Source organism: Balaenoptera musculus, chromosome 14, assembly GCF_009873245.2.
Source record: "Balaenoptera musculus isolate JJ_BM4_2016_0621 chromosome 14, mBalMus1.pri.v3, whole genome shotgun sequence".
NCBI lineage: Eukaryota > Metazoa > Chordata > Mammalia > Artiodactyla > Balaenopteridae > Balaenoptera > Balaenoptera musculus.
The window spans coordinates 48,702,967-48,725,844 of NC_045798.1; the positions used below are offsets into that span (position 1 = coordinate 48,702,967).

General features: G+C 35.5%; 1 protein-coding gene across 1 annotated transcript in view; it reads right to left on the reverse strand.

Moving 5' to 3' along the window:
* Positions 1-22,878, reverse strand: part of CCDC178 (coiled-coil domain containing 178) — a 365,246-nt gene that overhangs the window by 121,942 nt on the left and 220,426 nt on the right. The window contains exon 18 of the mRNA XM_036874296.1: positions 8,630-8,779. Coding sequence (XP_036730191.1) covers positions 8,630-8,779 — 150 coding nt within the window. The remainder of the gene's footprint in view (positions 1-8,629; positions 8,780-22,878) is intronic.

The following is a 22,878-nucleotide window of genomic DNA, read 5'->3' on the forward strand; positions in this document are numbered from 1 at the left end:
TTCCAATTTGATGCTATCTATCTATCTAGTCATTCATGTATTCATCACTCATTCATTCTTGCCTAATTGTTCTGGCAAGGACTTCCAAAACTATGTTGAATAAAAGGGGTGAGAGTGGGCATCCTTGTCTTGTTGCCAATCTTAGAGGGAAAGTTTTCAGCTTTTCACTATTGAGTATGATGTTACGTGTGAGACTGCCAAGCATGGCTTTTATTATGTTGAGATACATTCTTTCTATGCCCACTTTGTTGAATTTTTTTTTACCATAAATGTATGTTGAATTTTGTCAAATGCTTTTTTTGCATCTATTGAGATGATCATATAATTTTTGTCCTTCATTTTGTTAATGTGGTGTATCATGTTGATTGATTTTGGATGCTGAACTATCCTGCATCCCTGGAACAAATTGCACATGAACATGGTGTATAATCCTTTTAATGTATTACTGAATTCAGTTTGCTAATATTTTGTTGAGGATTTTTGCATCTATGATCATCAGTGATATTAGCCTGTAATTTTCTTTTTTGTGTGATTTTGGTATTGGGGTGCCGGGCCTCATAAAATGAGTATGGCAGCATTCCCTCCTTTGGGAAGAGTTTGAGAATAGGTATTAAATCTTCTTTGAATGTTTGGTAGAATTCACTAGTGAAGCTGTCTGGTCCTGGATTTTTTGTTGTTGTTGTTGGGAGGGTTTTGATTACTGATTCAATCTCCTTACTCATAATTGGTCTATTTAGATTTTTCTATTTCTTCCTGATTCAGTCTTGGAAAATTTTATGATTCTAAGAATTTATCCATTTCTTCTATGTTGTCCAATTTGTTGGTGTATAACTGTTCATAGTAGTCTCTTGTGATCCTTTATATTTCTGCAGTATCAATTGTAACTTGTACTGTTTTATTTCTGATTTTATTTATTTGAGCCTCTCTCTTTTTTATTTCATGAGTCTAGCTAAAGGTTTGTCAATTTATTTAACCTTTTCAAAGAACCAGCTCTTAGTTTCATTGATCTTTTCTACTGTCATTTTAGTCCCTATTTTATTTATTTCCACTCCAATCTTTATTATTTCCTTCCTTCTACTAACTTTGGGCTTCACTTGTTCTTCTTCTTCTATTCCTTTAAGTGTAAAGTTAGACTGTTTACTTGAAATTTTTCTTATTTCTTGAGGTAGGCTTGTATTGCTATGAATTTCCCTCTTACAACCACTTTTGCTACATCCCATATTTTGGTATGTTATATTTCCATTTTCGTTTGTCTCTAGGTGTTTTTAAATTTTTTCCTTTTATTTCTTTGTTGACCCAAAAGTTGTTCAATAGCATATTGGTGTTTTCCACTTTTTTATTGTAATTGATTTCTAGTTTTATACCATTGTGGTTGGAAGAGATGCTTCATATGATTTCAGCCTTAAATTTATTGAGACTTATTTTGTGGCCTAACATATGATCTATCCTAGAGAATGTTACATGTGCACTTGAGAAGAATGTGTATTCTGGTACTTTTGGATGGAATGTTCTTTATATATCCATTAAGTCTATCTTGTCTAATGTGTCATTTAAGTCTGATGTTTTCTTAACAGATTTTCTGATGATCTGTCCATTGATGTAAGTGTGGTGTTAAAGTCTTCTATGATTATTGTATTGCTGTCCACTTCTCCCTTTAGGTCTGTTAATATTTGCTTTATATATTTTGGTCTTCCTATGTTGGGTGCATATTTACAAATGTTACATCTTCTTGTTGGGTTGACCCTTTTATCATTATGTAATGCCCTTTTTTGTCTTTTATTACAGTCTTTGTTTTAAAGTTTATTTTGCCTGATATGAGTATAACTACACCAGCTTTCCTTTCATTTCTATTTTGCACAGAAAATCTTTCTCCATCTCTTCACTTTCAGTCTGTGTGTGTCCTTATATCTGAAGTGAGTTTCTTCTAGGTAGCATAAAGATGAGTCTTGTTTTTATTTTGTAACCATTTAGCCACTCTATGTCTTTTGATTGGAGAATTTAGTCCATTTACATTTAGAGCAATTATTGATAGGTTTGCACTTTGCCATTTTGTTAACTGTTTTCTGGCTGTTTTTGTAGTTCCTCTCTGTTCCGTTTTTCTTCTGCTGCTCTGTTTCCTGGTGGTTAATGACTTTCTTCAGTCTTATGTTTAGATTCCTTTCTCATTTTCTTTTGGGTATCTGCTATGGGTTTACGCTTTGTGGTTACCATGAGTTCACATATAACATACTATGTATACAATAGTCTATTTTAAGCTGGTAGCAAGTTAAAATTGAATTCATTCCAAAACTCTACATTTTTACTCCCCCCAGTTTTATAGTTTTGATGACACATTTTACAACTTTTATTTTATATATCCCTTAACTAATTATTATAGTTTTAGTTAACTTTACTATTTTTGTCTTTAAACCTTTATGCTAGCTTTATTAATGATTAATTCACTACCTTTACTATATATTTACCTTTACCAGTGAGATTTTTGCTTTCATGTTTTCTTGTTATTAATTAGTGCCATTTATTTTCAGCTTATGAAGTACCTTTTAACATTTCTTGTAAGGCTGATTTAGTGGTGATGCAATCCTTTAGCTTTAAGTTGTCTGGAAATCTCTTTATCTCTCCTTCATGATAGTTTTGCTGGGGTAGTGTATTCTTCTTTGGAAGTTTTTTCCTTTCAGTACTTTGAATATATTGTTTCACTCCCTTCTGGCCTGCAAAGTTTCTGCTGAAAAATGTGCTGATAGTCTTAGGGGGTTTTTCTTTGTAGGCAACAAGTTGTTTTTCTCTCATTGCTTTTAAAATTCTCTCTTTAACATTTGCCATTTTAATTATAATGTGTCTTGGTCTCTTTGAGTTCACCTTATTTTGAACTCTCTGGGATTCCTGAACCTGGATGTCTATTTCCTTTTGCAGGTTAGAAAAGTTTTCAGCTACTATTGCTTCAAATATATTGTCTGCCCCTTTCTCTTTTTTCTCCTTCTGGAACCTTTCTAATGTGAATGTTATTGTGCTTGATGTTGTCCCATCAGTCCCTTCAACTAGTCTCACTTTTTAAAACTCTTTTCTTTTTGCTGCTCTGTTTGGGTGAGGTCCAGTGCCCTGTCTTTCAGATCCTGATCTTTTCTGCTGCTTCTTCTGGTCTGCTGTTAAACCCCTTTAGAGTATTTTTCAGTTCATTTATCATATTCTACAGCTCTGTGACTTCTCTTCAGTACTTTCTTATATTTTCTCTTGTTGCAGTTCTCACTGTGTTCATCCATTCTTCTCATGAGTTTGGTGAGCACCTTTATGACCATTATTTTGAATTCTTTACCAGGAAAAGAAAATTACTTCTGTTTCATTAAGGTCTTTCCCAAGGCTTTATCTTGTTTTTTGATTTGGAACATATTCCTTTCCTTTCTCACTGTGCTTGACTCTCTGTGTTTTTTCCTATGTATTAGGCAAAACACTTTCTATGTATTACCTCTCCCGGTTTTGAAGGAGTGGCCTTGTGTAGTTGAAACTTATCATTAAAACTTGCCCTAGGCTCCTGGTTGTCTCTCAAACCTTTGTGATTTTCTAAGCAGCCTGATTTATTCTTGATAGGTCCCCACTGTTGATGGTGTGCCAAAACCTGTTGGTGTTCCAAGGGGAGGCATCTCATATATATATATATATGTATACAAAATTTTACCTTGAGTGTCTTTGGTATATCAGGGATCCCATCACACTCAATAAATCAAGTTCAAGGTGTTGCTATCATTAAAAAGCTATTTATTGTCATATAACTCTACCAGAAGATCATCTTCTCAAAATTGCATAAAAGATACATAAATCTACAATTCACTGAAAACTGGCATTAGACTGAAGAATTAGATTGATTTAAGCCAAGCTGACTTTTCTAAAGTATTATCTGGAAATATATACTTAGTTTTTGGTGTTTTTATCATGGAGTTTGGACAGCAAAAGGGAGATTCATTAGGATAAAACAAAAATGACGAGTGGTCTATTCCATTCTCAGGGATCAGAGGTCTCTTGAGAGTTCTTTAGAGAAAGGGACAGTAGGAATGTAATTCAAGATCATTAGTCTATGAAGTGTGGTAACTCCTTTAGAACAAGTGTGTGTGTGTATGTGTGTGCGCACATGCTCATATACCTGTGTCCTAAGAGAGGGAGGAAGAAATACTGACAAAGTCATTACATACCTGTTGTAGGCAAAAATTATTTAAAAATTACAGTTTTCCTTTCAAAGAAATGAATTTCTATCGACTTTGAAACAAGCACATAAAAATCACCACTCAAAGCCTATTTTTAATACATGCAAGATAATAAGCAATATGAAATACTTATAAAAATGAGAACTAAAACAGCTTTCACATTTTCTTTAGGAAAATAATTTTTTTCACTGCTAGAATTGACTTTGACTTCTCACCCAATCAATGTAAAGTGAGTTTTAGAGGAAACCCACGTTTGAAAACTGAAAGAGGAAAGAGAAAATATGCTAATGAGATCTCTGAATGATACAATATTTTTGAGAATTTATGATGGAAACTGTCCATTGAGGCTGAAGTGATATAGATTAAAGAGCAAAGATTCATGATTTGTCCTTTGGCTGGGTGAAGAGAGGATGTTGTTGGGCTTTGATTCTATGGTCTATTCTAGGAAAGAATCCCTTGGACTCTGGGGATTACAGCAGTTAGCATGGAAGCTGAGATGAGGTGGTATATTCCTGTGCCGTTTATTGTATCTTTGTCAGTACAGTGGATGATTAATCATTTATTTTGAATAATTGAATGGATGAAGTGTTTGAATTCTGTGAGGTCCAGAATCACCCCTTAGAGCTCCAGAGTAGTCCTCTGATTCATGTCCCTACATGACTCCTTCACAAGATCAGGTCACTAAAAGGTGATACTCCAATCTGAGCATATCCATGGCAGTTACTCATTACTTCTCAGCTACTGGTCCCTTCAAACCTTGGAAAAATATCACAGCACATGCTCATCTATAGTCTCTTGGAGACAACATTTGAACCTAAGTTAAGGCAACTGTGTCCTAGGCCAACTTTTCTTCTAATTAACTGTATATGTATTAAATCCCTGAGCCACTCAGGCCCTAAGGTTCCTCATCTGTAACACAGTCTTCTAAAGAGATGGGTAAAATTTCTAAAGGCACTCCTAGTCCAAAGGTTTTACAATTTAAGAGTTGTGAAACCTATCTATAATATTTATGGAAATTAAATAGCTTCTAATTAAGTAGGCAGTCCTTTCCTCATTGGAAAATCATCATTGAAAAAGTGGCTTCAATGTGATGAAGTTACAAAAGCAATTAGTGAATCAAATAATCTGTTTCAGTTGGACACTAGAGACATAATGCATACTTTATGTGGCTTTTACATGCTTTTAAACCCAATGAGACATGTATAGAATTGTTCAGTAATGTTATAGTAGAGAGGTAGTGTCATGGTTATGAAATGGTTGGATGTAGGAAAATTCTGAGTTTTATTTCCATCTCAGTAAGTCTTCCTCTACTCAGGTTACCATGTGACACACTCAATCTCAGTTCTATATCTTATATAGGAGATGATGATAATAATGATAATAATAGAAAAATTTCTAGGATTACTGAGGGACATTTCAAAGATAATGTTTGCAAATTGCATGGCACAGATACCTGTCCACGTAAGTGCTTGTTAAGCACTGACTGATTCTATCATAATCTGTATTCCCTTAGTGTGAAAGCACTGAGAATTGGAGTAGGGCAAAGGTTAAGCTTTATAAGTGGTTTATAAAAGAACTAAAATAAATTTTAACCAGTTTTGGAACAGATCTTGTTTTCAGCCAACAGAACCATCAACATTTGCACGCTTGCTTAGCTTACCTTTCTTTGCAGGCCTGAAGAACTTGAGATAGCAATTAAAACAAACACATGGTAATTTTATTGACATATTCATGTTTTTTTAAAAAAAAGAATATATGAAAAATATATCTGAAATCTTTCAACGAAAATGACGAAAATGTCCATTTTCACATAGAAATACAACCTGTTTTTTGGTTATTTTTCCTTCATTCATCTTTAGTGTGATTTTAAATTTCGAGATCTGAGAAGTTTTAGACTAAATTCTGTTCTATCATAACCCATGAACATGGCTAATAAGAATTTTGCATAATTGTTTTTGTTTGTTTCTGATTTTTAAAGGGTAAAATTAAAAAAAGAAAACATACAGGAAAGTGTCAAGAAACATGTGCAAAAGAAGCAGACATAATTCTATCACCAAAAGTAATACTATAACATTCTAAAATTTGAGCCACCTGTATATAAATTTGTGGTAAGGAAGGGGACATTATTTTTTGTACTTAATTTGTTTTACTCTTCCATTAAGCTTTCTTTGCTACTCTCGGTCTAAAAATACTGAGAAGTAGAAAAGTGCATAATTTGCGTAAAAAGAATAATATTCCCTAAGAAGCATGGTAAGTAAAATATAATTATTTACCCTGCCAAATGGCACGTATGTTCAGAGTCAATGAAATTATTCTAAACCAGCAAAGAGATACAAAAAATTCCATTTTATCTGACAAGAAAATTCAACAAGGGAATCAGAGGTTGAGCAGCGCTTCTGTGTACCCAAAACTAAACTGGTCAAGGGAAATGCTGCACTATCAAGAGAATGGACTAAAATATTAAAGGGTTTTCTCGGTTTTCATGGCCGAATTCCATCCTGTAAGCAGTGCATTAGACGCTAATGACATATGATTTCTCACTGACAGATTTAACAGCATCAATAAGGCCTCTCTGTCCACTGCAGCAAATTGATCCTACATGACACCGACAAGGGCAGCCTGCACTTAATGATCTCCATCGCTGAAGAATGGAAATGAAAAATGTTTGGAAGTACAAATAAATCTTTGAAAGTTTCCCTGAAACAGGTGTGCTAAAAGTGATTCGTTTGAGGGATCATCACAAACATAAACCCAGTCTCTTAGCATGCTCTACTGTCTGTTCATACCAGGGTCTCACTCCTTGGATCTTGAATCAGGATGTGCTTTAATTCCAAAAATGACATCAAGACAACTTGGTTCTTACTATGGAAATACTATGTTTAGGGATCTTTCTTAAAGGCATGAATTCTTCACTAGTTAGGCAGCTATCTAATTTATTTGTCATTTGCCACCAAAGGATTCTATACAAACTGATAACAACTATAGATAAAAACTTATTTTTGTTTCCCTCCTGGTTAGAAAAGGGAATACAGTATAGCCATTGATTCTTTTATCCTCCTCAATTATCAGCAACAAATGAAATATGTTTAAACTCAATAACAATGTCAAATGCGTGAAGTGATTGGCAAAACCTCCATGGATACACTGATATCCTTTCTTCGAATCCTGCACAATGGTTTGAGGACACTAAAATTTTGGCATATAGTTGTATTCTTAATTCTTTCCCAAACACACTTATTTCTTGATCTACCTTCATCTTGCTACTACTTCAATACAAATTTTTAAGAGAAAAATACACACTCTCTCTCCCAATACATTTGGAAGCTTTAAGTTGCGTGAGAGTAGATGGATGGGAAACAAAGGGTGTTTATAAGCAGCATAGTAGATGAATGTAATGTAATAGTTACTCACAGTTGCATAGTAATTTTATTTTCAAAGTAACTATGGCAGTTGGTCTCTTTTTTATTCTTAATCAAAATTTTCCTCTGAGGTAAATTTCACTTTACCGATGAGAAAACTGAGGTCGTAAAGGGTAAATAACTTGCCAAGATCACTGAGCTAGTAATTGGTAGAGCTTACACTCAAATCCTGGCCTTCTGTCTTCCCAATATTCCATAATAGTAAATATAGTACTTAAGTTTTAAGCTACTAATTGATAGTGTAGTAATCTCGGTGACAACAGGAGAAAGGATTCATTAGCAATCTACTGGTTTTTACAGCTAGGTGAATTGTTAAAAATTAATCGTGCCTCTAGTTTTTGAAATGTAAATTCTGGGAAGAAACAAAGATTCAAAGGAAAATAACTTTTCTTGTCAATGAGTAACTGGAGAAGAATATAGAGGAAGTGGCTGTATCTTAACACTCTAAGAATGGGCTTTTCTGTTTGCTTTTGGATTTGTGGGCATATTGTGTGTTTTCCTTTTCCACTTTTAGTATTATAGATTTTACAAAATATTTTAGAATTTCTGGTGATTTCCAGAAACCAGAGAGGTCAAGTTTCTCCAAGTTTCTAATTAAGCCTCATATTTAATAAGAAAATAGGAACCAAAATATGGAGCCCACACATCATGAGGAAGAATTAAAGGTATATCATGGAAAGTTACCTACATATGGAACTGAAATTTGAAATATATGATAATATATTTAAATCTGTGCATTACAAATATCTGGTAGTTCAGGTCACAATAATTAAAAGCAAATTAGTATAAAATTGTGGATTAGAAAGTATGCTTTTTCATTTCTCAAATATTCTTTCAAAATTCAACTTCAGAATGTTGATAAAAATATAAAACAAAACTTTACAAAACGAAAACATGCCATTTGGTGGCATATAAAACACCACCATAAGACTGGAGACCCCGTGACTGACTACTTGTTACTTTTTGTGGTACATATGTCAAGTAAATCATTATTTTAGAAAAATATGAAAAACCTACCTGTTTCTTATCTCGAATCGAACCATCAAGTGATAGCTGTTTTTCATATTGGTTGAAATAGTTGTCCTTTACTGTTAAGAATGCATTCTGTAATTTCTGATACTCTTGAGCTAAATGTAGATTTTCTTCTAGTGAATCATCTTGTATTTTCTAGAAGATAAATATATACATGTATTTAATTAAATCATTTTAATTTATGTTTGAATTTTTACATTTGAATTATCTAAAAGCATTACATTATATATTGTAGAAAAATAAAACCAAAAAGATGCTTCCCTTGACACTAATATCCTCCTTGGATTTAATAATTTTCTTTCTTGATGCAAGTGGTCTTTTTATTTATTATTATTATTCTTTTGAACATGGATTCATCAGAGTCTGTCTGACTTTTGTTCTCCTTCTTTCCCAGGCCTCCCTCCACAATGCTTTGGGAAGCACCCAGTCCTGGAGGCTTCACTCAGCATCCCAGAAGGCTTCCTCCAATTTCCCACCCCTTTTCGTTTTCTCAAGCCCCAGTGCTCAAGTAGACAGAAGACATCTGGAAGCTTAGAATCCTATTTCCAAGAGGTTCAGAGTGGTGGCACTCACAGAAAACATTCAAAACACAGAGAAGTAAAGAGTAAAAAAGATGAGGAGCAAGGAACTCAACGTTTAGAAGCACCCAGAGAAAGCCATTATTTGTTACTAGTATACTTTAGCTATATTCAAAGCTAAATCTGCTCTGTGAGCAGCTGAGAACTTTACAACACTCCCCATGACTAAATATATATATATATATGTCAAATCTAATACAAACCCCTCAGAATGTAACTTTTGCCAACATTACCCACTCGCAAATTAGGGGCTGCCTTTCATTTTAAGTTAGAGGTGTGATTCAGTTTAGTTGCTGATTCTTTTTACATTTCTAGCACAGAAAATTTTCTTTGGCTGCTTCAAAAAATATGGAATTTATCAACAGCCTTAAATATTTTCAAACCTGTTAATCTAGTAATTCATGTTATGGAAATTTATCCTAATCAAAAAGCTTTATTTGTTACAACATTATTTATAGTAGCAGAAAGTTTTCAAAACATATAAATGCAGATTAATCATGACAATGATAATGATGATTAAATAACTAGATATAAAAATAACCATTGTGAAGCAGTTAAAAATGTCTCTTTGGGAAAACTGCTATCACATCAAACCTTTAGTATAAGTTGTTAAAAACTATATCACAGTATGAGAATGCGCATGGAGGAAATGTAATTCAGCAGAAAATTGCCTGTACAAATATTTCTCTATTTACACACTTGAAGAAGATTTATTAAGGTCAACAAACATATTTCTCATGAAAGCCTGGTATCCATATTGATCCCTAAGGATTAATACTATGTCACAGGTGTTCTTCAAACAGCCAAAATGATGAACTGAAAACCATTTTAAGTGTCCTTGTCCTAATTCTGGCACAATAATTTAAAACTTTAGAAACTTCTATCTAATAAACTTGCTTAAAATCACAGAATTATCTTTTGGTAGGAGGACAAAGTGTCTATGAATACTTTTCTTTGGCGGAGATACCTTTGAAAAGATGGTAACAATTCTTTTTGATATCTTAATGCTAATACAAAAATCTAATCCTCAAGTGATTAACTTGAACTTTGATACATGTTCTAAAGGAGGCATGAGAAGAAATCATTTTGAGTTTTTTTGTTTGTTGTTTGACTTAAGCACATTCTGATACCTGAGACAGTCTACTTCTCAATTACATTTCTTTCAAGACCCAGATGGCTATTTAAATGTTGAATTTGAGAGGAGTGCTACAAAAGTTGTGGAATTTGTTTTAAACTTATTTAATGGAACTTAATTGGGGATATATTTCGTACTTTATGCTTCGCTCATTGTGTACTGTACAGTTTTATTTCCAAAAACCTATATTTTCAATTTCTGTATGACACCAGTTGTTACTGTTTTATATGCCATGATTAGAGTAGATACCAAGAAACTGAACTGTGTATTTAGGCCAATGAATCTTCAAAACATTGTTACATCAGTCATGATACTTTACATTATCATTTCTCAGTAATGAATGTATAGAAGGATTTACCAATTCACTACCTATTCCTGAAAGTCAGTGACCTTCAGATGTGCAACGAAGTTTAAGTTTCTTAATTTTAAATAATGTATTCTGCTGATTTTTTTTATGTTTAACTGTGGTTTCACCTCACAACTCTGACTGGTTTAATTTTAACCAATGGTATTATAACATGCAAATGAAACAAAGAGTGAATGATAATTATTGGTGGATATGTGTCCAGGTGAAATAATGCTACCACTACTGGAGTTGAACAGCAAGCAGTAGAAGATATTAAATAAAGGCACAAAAGTTGGAGTTGGCAATATAATAAAAGGGTGAGAAGAAAGAAGGAACTAATAACAGAAGTAGATGGCTTTTGCATGCTTTTAAATTCAATCCAGCTAAATCTTATCAGTAGAGTCTTTCTACTTAAGGTCTTGACTAAACGCAAACTTAAACAAAAAGTTTGTTTCTAAAACCATTAAAGAAAAATTTGATTGTAATCTCTATAGGTTAAAATAACTGCACTCTGAGTTGATTTACAATATTATTTTATTCATTCATTCATTCTCATTTTCATCCTTTTGCTTATTCAAAACTTTCAATTTAGTAACTACTGTATGCCAAGATTTAAGATGTAATGGTGGGGCTTCCCTGGTGGCGCAGTGGTTGAGAGTCTGCCTGCCAATGCAGGGGACACGGGTTCGAGCACTGGTCTGGGAAGATCCCACGTGCCGCGGAGCAGCTGGGCCCATGAGCCACAATTACTGAGCCTGCGCATCTGGAGCCTGTGCTCCGCAACAAGAGAGGCCGCGATAGTGAGAGGCCCGCGCACCGCGGTGAAGAGTGGTCCCCGCTTGCCACAACTAGAGAAAGCCCTCGCACAGAAACGAAGACCCAACACAGCCATAAATAAATAAATAAATACTTAAAAAAAAAAAAAAAAGATGTAATGGTGAACCTCAAGAATTTGTGGTCTTACGAGAAAGATTTATATTTAAAAATCATAGAAATATATAATTAGAGTATAGAATTTATAATCTTTTGCATTTTTTTGTGTTTTCCATATGCATTAAACTCACCCCAAAGGTCTCAATAAACACTTTCTCAAAGCCAGATTTATTGGTATGTATTCAATTCCCATTATTAATGATTATTAAGATGATGAAACATTGGGAGTATGGACTGATAAAGAGAAGAGAGGTTGAATGTCTGTTAATAGTTTCCATGTTGCCTAGAATTTAGTAAGGAAAATACTTAGCTTGAGGAGGGTTTGTTCTCTGTTATCTCAAATTATTTGTTAAACTTTGATGTCTGGGGGTATATTCAGCTTATTACGCCAACATTTTATTAGGAAATAAAGATTATGTTTATAAAGGGTGAACAAAAATTACTTATAAATTCCATGAGGGCTGACACCATCATTTTGTTTACCTGTAAGCAGGTAAAGCAGAGCTGACATTAGTGGGTACACAAGTTTTTAGTAAATGAATGAATGAATACACAGAATAAACAGTTAGGAAATGCATGCATTTATCACTTTAGAACTACACATTTTATTGGCCCACTTCCATGGAATAACTTATTGATGATATTACAATCATGCACATTTATTTGTATTATTTGATACTATACTACTTCAGAGGTGAAGATTTTAAGGATGTATATAAAAAGAATTCACACAATATGTTTTTAAATTGAGTATTTGAACATTATTCTAAGGATATACCGCACCGTCCAGACTGAGCAAGAGCTCTTTCTCTCGGTGCATCGTTGATTTTCACAAGGCACGTGAATCCCTTGAAACTGTACACAGTGGTTTTTTTTTTGAATTACCTAATTAGCCTATGATCCTAAAAGTAATGAGAAACCATTGCTAAAAGCAAGACCTGGCCTCTTCTGTCACCAAAAATGCTGAAAAATGAAGGCAGATTGCGACCCCAAGATATCAAAATAGTAGTTTTCCTTTTTTTTTCCACTTGGCCTTTATCATTCTTTAAGCCATATATTTCATCTAGGATTTTCCCTCCACTTTCTCCATTTACAGCTTCTTTTTCTCACTCTTCCCCTTCTCCTTTCCCTCTCCCACTGGGTAAGTGGGGAATAGGGAATTATAATGAGAAATGAGTTCTTTTTGGACAAATATAGAGCATATATCATCTATTTATGTTTCACCTTGTGATACATAGACAAGAACTTAGAAATAAGGCTGAATTTGAATGTTAACTTATGCATTCCACACATAATGGAATGGCTACTGTCCTAGTTATTATAATTACAGACAGGGAAGGAAAGCCAATGAGAAGTCAGGTGAGGCAACTTGTATTTTCCAAAAATGGCCACAGAAATATTTTCATTCACACATGTTCTTCCAGAACCTGTCACTCCCTATCAAGAAGCACAGTCTATATCTCCTTCCCTTGAACCTGGGGAGACCTGTGGCTTCTCCAGCCAACAGAGTATGGTGGAAATGATGCTGTGTGATTTCCCAAGCTAGTTTATTTAAAAGAGCTAGTTTATTTAAAAAGCTATTAAAAAAAAAAAAAAGCATACAGTTTCTGCCTGGCTCTCTCTCTGGGGACATTTACACTTGGACCAGCCACTATGTTGTGAGGAATCCAGGCCACATGGAGAGGTTATTGGTGTTGTAGGTGTTCCAGTAAACAACCCTAGCTCAGGTCTCAGATAACAGCACCAACTGTGAGTAAATGAGTCATCTGAAGATGATTCCAATGCTTAGTCTTCAAGTCATCCAGATGATGGTTTAGAATGTGTGAGGAGAGACAAGCTGGCCCTGCTATGTCCTGTCCAAATTTCTGACACATAGAGTCCTGTGCCATGAAGTTTTGGGGTATTTGTTATGCACCCATAGCAATCGAAACACCAGGCATCTTGTGCAAGGTTACATATTAAGTGGAGGACCTGGCTTTGTACCCAGGCCGACTGGCTCCAGATCCCATACTCTGCACCATCCACTATACCTCCTTCATAAGCATAAGCCAGCATTCTCTAACTCTACACAATGCCGTCTTTATAAAACCTAACGACATTAAACAATCAGATCAAATAACACAATTACCTTGTTCTGAGCCTATTTCCACCAACCTCTTTTCATAAATCTGGCTAACACATAGCTTGTTGACATAGATAAATTGGGCTGCTGAAGGAAATTAGAACTTGGTCCCCTTGGTAGCTACTTTTCATTGTAAGTCAATATGGGTATGCTGGTTACCTATAACCAGTCTTGTGTTTTTTGATCTACATAATTCCATATTCCATGATTTGATTAGGCCTGATGTATTCACTGGCAAGACCATGTGTCACGTGCATAGACCTTTACAGCTGAGGCCTTCACAACTCTGGACTACAGTTGATTGCAACAGAGTAATGCTACATGTTGAGACCTCTGGAGGTCCAGCCAGATACACTTACTCTGGAGAAAGCCTAAATCCATTTGAACTTTTTTTTTTTTTTTTTTTGAGCGAAGGGTGGAGGGGATCATTTGTTTTTAATTTAAGATGGACTAATGGCAAAGGAGAGTACAAGAAAAAAACTTGATCTAAACATTCTAGAGAGATGGTTATGATCAAAATATTTGCATGGTACATGTAGGTGTAGAAAACCTACATAGCTATCTACAAATGTTTTAGTGTTATTAAAATAGTCCTAGTGCCTATGACTAAATTTATAATGTCATCTATACCCTCAGTTACTCTTAATACAGGCATTTGGATCCAGTTCACCAGGCAGATGGCTAGGTCCTTCTCTCAATTATGCATTCATTGTAAGAAAGTTGTCATCTTCTGACCCAGTTCTAATTCTAACTGTCTGATCCTAATGTGATTATGTGTGGCAGTCTCAGATGATCTTTTCTGATGATCTGTCTGTCATCTCCTGATTCTTGGTTGTTAATAGTTTTCTGCAGACAGCTCCTTGCTTTCTTGCATCTTGCCAGGGCTCTGCTGGCTGTTGCTGCCGTGTCTGTGTCCTTACACCGACTGCACCACACTCACTCTAGTCCCATGGTTCGAAAGAATTGACTTGCTGCCAGCACCACCGAAAAGCAAAAGTTGTATTGCTGATATTTATTGATCAATGTTACTCTAGAGCAGCCTCACTTCTAGCTTTCCTTCATTTATTCATTTGCTCAATCATTTGTTTAGCAAACCGCTGGTAGGTTTACCTTATAGGTCCAACTCTATAGTTACCCCAGGGATTAAAGAGAAGGCTGGATGTGACCCCTTTTTACCAGGGATGACAGGCTAGACTGGGAGGAGGCAGAGTGGAACCAAGTCCATTCGAGGTATTTCTTGAAGTACCCTGAATTGATTCTACCAGGTGGGGAAAGCGGGGTCAGAAAAGGCTTCATAGAAGAAATAAACAGTGACCTGAATCTTAGAAGAACCATTTTATTTGGCTGGTGATATAAGCTGTCCTGTCATTTGGGTCAGCATATATTTGAGAAAACATTGATAACAATGTTTTCTTGGCCCCTTTAGGACTATTAGATTATTGTTTCCTATGACTTGTGAATTGGACTTCCATAGGTCATGTTCAATGTTCTGTTATCTCTTGACTTTAAAATGCTACGATGTAAATAATGAAATGTGCCCATATAGTTAGTCTCTCACTGATGCACAGCATCATACATAACACTCCGAGCACCAATGTTTCAGTCGCATGTGATCCCGTACAGATGCTCATGCCTTACACCACTGATATCATACCACCCAATCTCCACAGTCCCCACATTTGCTTTTGGTACATCTCTGCCAGTTTAGGGCACTGGATTGGTAGTTTTGCATGCGGTGATGTTTTGATGTTATTAAAGCAGGCATCAGTACTGAGACTGATTCACAGAATGTGCAGGGGATAGACTTTAGAATAAATGAGACACGGAGGTTCCAAGTCTCTTTGTGAACACTATTGCTTCAAAAGCTTTCTCTTTGATTTGTGGGGATTAGCGTGGTGAACACAAATGCTTAAAATACATGCTAATTCTCTAACAATATAACAGACACGGAGAAAACGCATACTTTTCAGATGCATCACCTACTGTGTGCATGGAGGCATTATTGTATTGCTGCTCCCTTAAAATCTATACACCAATTACTACAGAAAACGAGAGCTCTCCCCAGTGTTTCCAAGGAGTAAGTCTGTGAGAATGATATGTGTCGATACCCTGAAGTCTCAAAGGAGCACATAACTGTTTTAACTCTCCCAGGACCCACTTCCTTGTCTGTGCTGCCATGGAAACCAGTCTCTTGTCCAACTCGAGTTCTCCGATAATTAGTCTTGAACATTCTTGATTTTTAAATGCACAAATCAGTCCTCTGCATCAAGGTTGTAACATGCCTCAAACTCTACATATTATCATGTTTGACAAAATGCTCTCTATTCACTAATTTATTAGCAACTGGTATACACAAAGCACTATGGGGGACACTGTGAGAGTTCAAAGAGCCCCTTTAGGACATTGTTTGATAAAAGCCTGCCACCTCGTCACTGCTAGACAGTCAAACTTGTCACTGCTAGACACCAGCGGATGCTTTGCTTAGCTCCTCCACCCCAGCACCCACATAAGTGACCACACACAGGACTCCTTGTCTGAGCTCCCTGACGGGCTTACACATTTGGCTACGGCTGGTTTACTCAACAGCTTACTAATGGACACTACAACATTGTCTCTCAGAACTCAGAAAACATCCATTGGGAATTTATGAGTACTTGGTATTAGCCCTGTTTTTCCTTATTATGTTTTGACTCTGTCCAGTGTATATATTTGACCAGGAATTACTGACATCAGCATGAAAAAGTACACAATTTCAGGGCCAAAGGAGCTTGCAATCAGATAGGGGAATTGAGGCATTCCCAAAGCTAACTATATTAGATTACATTAAACATGAAGAAGGATGGAAGATATATCCAAACTATGAGACTAGTTCCATGAGACAGCAGCCCAGTGAAAGTGAGGAGTAAAGCTTCAAGGAAGAGTCAGTTTTTGAATATATTCTAAAGATATTTCATACACAAAGTGTTGTATATGTTCTTGGCAGGGAAAAATCTGGCTTGGAAACATAGATGCTTGTTAAATATTAAAAAGCACCTGATTAATATGGGTTTGTGGGGTTTTTTTTGTTTTTTGTTTTTTTAAAGGAAGATTTACCTCCATGTTGCCTGTAGCTTTTCTCCTATAACTATTCAATGGCTTTAGGGATCGCTAAATACAGATGCCACTTACATTAGCTATTAAAGTTTGATTTGATCCAATTTTCTTCAATATAATTCTAAGTCCCCTCAGAGTATCTGGTATAAGTGATTAGAGAAACAAATTATATAATGAGAAAAAGAGAGTAAAAATCGGTGTAATGTAATCTATATCCCCAATATATTTTTCCAAGTTAAAATACACGATTTCAACAAATACATGTATGTCCTCAGTAAGTGACAGTCACAGTACTAATAAGTACCCTAAACTTTTTTACTTTATTAAATAAACTTTAAAAATTTAATCCTGAATATATATGAATTTAATAATGTGTCTTCTAATATTGTTTAAGATTGTTAAACAGAAACATATTTGCATACTATTTCCTTTTTAAACATCCCTACACATTATTATAATTTAATTGTATTTCAACTGTCAATATTTTAAAATATATTTTTAACATCTGCTACTCTTTTCACCATTTCATACGAAAGACTGAACAACCTCCTCTACATGGGCACCTCCTGATGGGAATGGTTTAAGATTTAGAAAGGTTTCCTATTTACTCACATTTTAATGATATACATTTCTACTTCACTGGTGGAAAAGGCTGATCAGTCACAGAAAGGTCAGTTAACACTAAATAGACCCTTTCTTTATGTAATTACAAAGAATAATATCTTTGTGCTGAGGGCACTGCCCGTGGAGTGGGTGATGCAGAGAATTAATGTGCTGCCTTGTTGGCCCATGGGATAGAGATTCCAATACAATAACCACAACTTATTCTAATTATGCAGCTTTAAAAGGTCATCAGCAAAAAGAGTCAAGGAATTATCAACTAACTTTATCATAAAGTGATAATGTATTACATAAATGCAGAAACTATAAGAACAGTACCTTGAAACTTTATTACAAATGAGAGGAAGACTGATCTAAGAGGTTGCAGGACGTATATTATGGCATAAATTGAGTAAACTCATTGAGAAATTAAAATACATGCTATTTCATAATTTCCTATTGATGTAGTCAGGTAACCTGATCTCACCTGATATTTGTAGAAAATGTTTAATCTTGAAAATCCTTTTTATATTTAATGTCAATTTCTTTGCCACATCCATGCTATGGTATACATTCTGGTAGAGTTTAAATATTTCTTTTAAAAATCTATTTGTTATAAAATGATGCATGCTGATTATAGTACACACAAATAAAAGAGAGGTACATGAAGTAGAAAATTAAAGCCCCTCGTTGCAATAACCACAGTCAGTTTTATACCCCAGAGATAGTATTAACAATTTGGTGCAAGTCCTTAAGGAATAGAAAATTTAAAAAAATTCTTATATTGACAATGAGAGAATGGAGGCCAGGAAAGTCAATTTCTTGTCCAAGGTTGCTTAAGAAGAAAGCAGCAACAAGGTGAGGGTCCAATCTGATTTCAGCCTAACTCCCGTCTTGGGACTACATCACTTCCTAACCGTGAATGTGAATTACAGGGCCCTTAAGATTCCAGATTGATATGTGTAAATGCTCTCATTTCTGAATACTCTATAGAATTACATCAGTCTTTCAAAAGAAACTGGATGCTCACAGAAAAAGCGTCCTTTAAAATTAAAAAAATGCACCTCAGTGTCTTTTCCTCGGGAATACAGGGTCAGAAAACATTAGACCCATTGACCCAGAGGTGCCAAATATGAAACATACAGCAAATAATTTGCAGTCTAATAAAATATCCTATGGATAGAATTATCACCAATGTTTTTTTTCTCTTTTGTTCCTCTCAGATATTCCTCTTACTGAGAAATAAAAGATCATGAGCATCTCTAACCACCTGATGTGGTCCACACTGGGGCGCTGTCCAAACCTCGTAAAGATTCTCAAGTAGAAATAGGATTTAAAATACCTAAGGCAATTTTCTATAGAGGCTCATCTTTAGACACGTCTACTTCCCCAGATAACTACATCCCACTATGGGAAAAATCATATTCTAGAACAGGGATCATGAAACTATGGCTGTCCAGCCGAATCCAGCCCACTACCTGCTTTTGCAAATGAAAGTTACTGGAGTACCAACACACCCATTCATTTATACACTGTCTATGGCTGTTTCTGCACTGCAGTGGCAGAGTTAAACAGCTGCAATACAGGCTAAGTGGACCCCAAAGCCTAAACTATTTATTGTCTTTCCCTTTACACAAAATGTTTGCTGACCCCTGCTTTAGACCCTAAATTAATATATAAGTATCATGCAAAACAAAGTTCCAATTTAGACCTCTCATTTAAGATCTACTTGGGCTGTACTTATGATCCCGCATAAAGAAAGACTGCTGGAAAGCATTTTCTTTACTTTTCCAGCAGAGGCACGCACTAAGGAGACAGCCAATTAATAGTTCAAATACGTCTCCAAGTCCTTAAAAAAATAATGAGATGCTCGTAAGCTTTTTAGGTACTCTCAAAACAGAGTAACTTTGCAGAGAGTTGTCAGATCTATTAAGATACCATAAACAATGCCCAGATTTATTTACCCTACACTTTCTTTAATTAAATGTGGTTCATGCAGCTCTTGCATTATAGGAAGCTAGAGGTCTGTTAATTTTTCTACTCCTGCAACTTCTGTTTTGGGGGTCCAGGATTAACTTTATGTTGCCAAGTGGAAGTTTAATTTTGTAGGGGACGTTGTTTTGCAGAACGGCTAAGTAAAATGTGGTAGTCACCTACCATGAAAGACTGTAAAGTGATTAAGAGAAATACACTAGATACACAACATAGCAACACAGTGATCTTTAAAATATGGTGCTCAGTGGAGAAGACACAGAATGATAAATATTGCATAACTCAGCTCATGAGGGAAAGTGCCAATGGGAGTCAGAGAGAAACAGGAATTAGGAATTAAGGGTGGAAGGACAAAATAAATTAAGAGTTAACACCTTGAGGATATGTAAATTCTATATAGTCAGCAATGACACTCTTAAAATGATTAAGTGGTTGGGTTCTTAGATCTTCCAGGTTTTCCCAGGGGTTTAATGAAAAACCCTTAAAATAAGATAAATCAAACATCAAACAACTCTGGAAATACATCTCTGCAACAATAGGTTCCCCAGGGGCCACAACCCTAAGATTTATTCTGTACATCATCTAGTCATGGCCAAAGTAAATGAAGGCATAAAGAAATATGTCATTATAATTATGTACCAAATTCATGGTTGTCTCTCTCTATGCCTTCTTTTTCTCTTCTCATTTTTGCTTTTCCTCAATGTATTTATTCCTCTTTCCTTCTTTTTGCTTCCTCTTTGTTATCTTTGTGAAGCATGAAATCGTTCAACTGTCTAAGGTCTTCTTGTTATCACACTTCCCTCCTGAAGACACCATCTTCCCTTCCCATCCCTTCCTCAACTTACTGTTCTTTCAAAGCCACTTCTTTCTTTCTGCATTATGGTATGGAAATAGAAGTGTCTCAAAGAAGAAAAATGTTTGGGAAATTCTGAGTGACCTACTTATTTTTTCCCACAAAATAAGACACTTTATGTAAATCCAGTACAATGGAAGAGAGTGAGATGTATATGTGTAATTCATTTTATGGCTGCCTTTTTTTCTTTGATGTTGTCTAGATACTAATTTGGATAGTGGTGGTGAAAAAGTGAATGAAACTTAAAACTGTTGGTCTATCTGGAAAGGTTGATTAGAGATATTTTAGGTTTTTGTATCAATATGCCATGTCAGCCTAGCAGGAAGGTACAAGAGCATCAATGTGATAATTTTGCATAAGTAAGTAAAGTATATGACAAATACAATTATATACTTATACACACACAGAGATACACACAGTTTTATAGTTTTAATCTTTTGACAGATATGAAAAAGCCAGAGAATGAAAAAAAGGTAGAACAAGCTGAAATCTCTTTAGAAGGGATGCAGGACACAGAAACAATAAACCTGGCATTTGTAATAAAGTATTTGTTATTGGGAAGTAATTCCTAGTTCATTAATAGTAAATACTGTATATATGTACTGTTATGTGGTGAAATGTGTGAAGATTAGCGTTTGCAACTTTTCTTGGAAAACTGGCACTGGTAAGGCACAGTCAGTACTGTATAGTATATTATATACCATGTATATCTCTGTCACTGCAATCACCATGTTTTATTATAGTTATTATATTTGTATTAATTTCATCACTTCTATGAGCTTTCTATGCCTTATTAATTTTTTTTTTGGCTGTGCCGCACAGCTTGTGGGATTTTAGCTCCCCGACCAGGGACGGAACCGGTGCCCCCTGCAGTGGAAGCTCGGAGTGTTAGCCACTGGACTGCCAGGGAAGTCCCAATGCCTTGTTAATTTTTGCCCCAGTGCTTGGTACATAGTAGTCTCTCAGTCAACATTATTGAACGAATGAATAAATGAGTGAAATTGCATAATACTCATGTCTTGTTGAACACAGAGGTACCGACACAGAAAAAAATGGGTGGACTGAACATTGACGGCTTTTATTTTCACTAAAGTACCTACTTCTGCCAACTATTCTTATATGAGTGGACTTTTCATAGTATTATACATGGATGGCATTTTATGTGTTTTTTATTCCGTAGACGAACATTCACAATTAATTTTTACAACATAAAAACATAGGAATTTACCCGTTTACATATTGACTGAGAAAAATAATAAGGTTTCCAGTTCTTTTAATCCTAGTTTGCAAAAGCATTTCACTGTATAATCTCTCAGTGTTGTATTCCAGTTTACTTGTGGGTTTTCTTGGAAGACTAACAGAAATCTGAACTACCTGCTTTGCTGCCTTTATACACTTTGCTAAGCTGTGTTCTCACAACTCAGGAGATTAAAATAAAAAAAGTAGTAAAACAGTTTCACACGAAATAACTATAGTTGATTTTTTTAAATTACAGAGGATCTTCACGGCTGCAGACTGATATGAGCAATTTACAAGAACTGAAAAAGAACAAAAGCAGCATTCACATTACCTTACCCCAAACCATTTTGAACAAAGCAATAATAAATTTCCTGTGTATTTCAATTACTTAAATATGAAAGAGTGATACATGTTTTAAATCGATACAACACTTTATATACCTCACTCTCTTCAGATGAGATAGGCAAGGCTACCCAGTTTCGTAGGATTCATCCTTACTTTGTCCCAGGTCATAACAAGTGCCATTCCCTAACCCTATACACTTGCCAATGTCAGATCAACTTTTCTTCCTCATGAAAGTTTCTTTCTTTCAATTTTTTTTTTCCAAAAAGAAGAAAAGGAAAAACGGAAGGAAGGAAAGAAGGAAGGAAGAGCAAGCCTCCTGGAATCAGATGCTACATCCACTCCAGAAATCTTCAGTGATAAAATCTTCAGTTGTTACCTTTCTTTGATCTCAGAGTAATGACTGACCTGAGGATAGCCCTTATGTGGAAACCTGTTCATATTCAGTTAGGTACTGAAATTTAGAACCACTCAAATGGAGAAACTCATGAACGGGAGTTTGAATAAAATGATACTCATGGAAGCTATCTGAAGTCCATGCAGGCCTCCATTCTTCCAGGCATCTGTGATCAAATCAGCCCTTCCAAAGGTGTCTCCTTGGGGGTTCGTGGGTAACTATTACAGCTCCAATCCCGGGAACTTACGAATATGCTACTCCTCGTAGCAGAGGGGACTTTGCAGATGTGAGTAAAGATACAGATCTTGAGATGAAAAGATTATTCTGGATTATATAGGTGTGACTCTCTAATCACATGAATTCTTCAAAGTGGAGAATCTTTTTCTGACTGAAGTTCAGAGGATGTGAAGGAAGAAGCAGGAGAAATTTGAAGTGAGACAGAGAGACTTGAGACCCATTTCCTTTTCCCCTTTGAAGATGGTAGAAGGAGGCTACAAGCCAAGAAATGCAGACAGCCTCAAGAAGGCAGAAATGGCCCTCTGCCCACGGCCAGAAAGCAAGTAGGGCCTAGTTCCCACAGCCACAAGGAACTGAGTTCTACCGA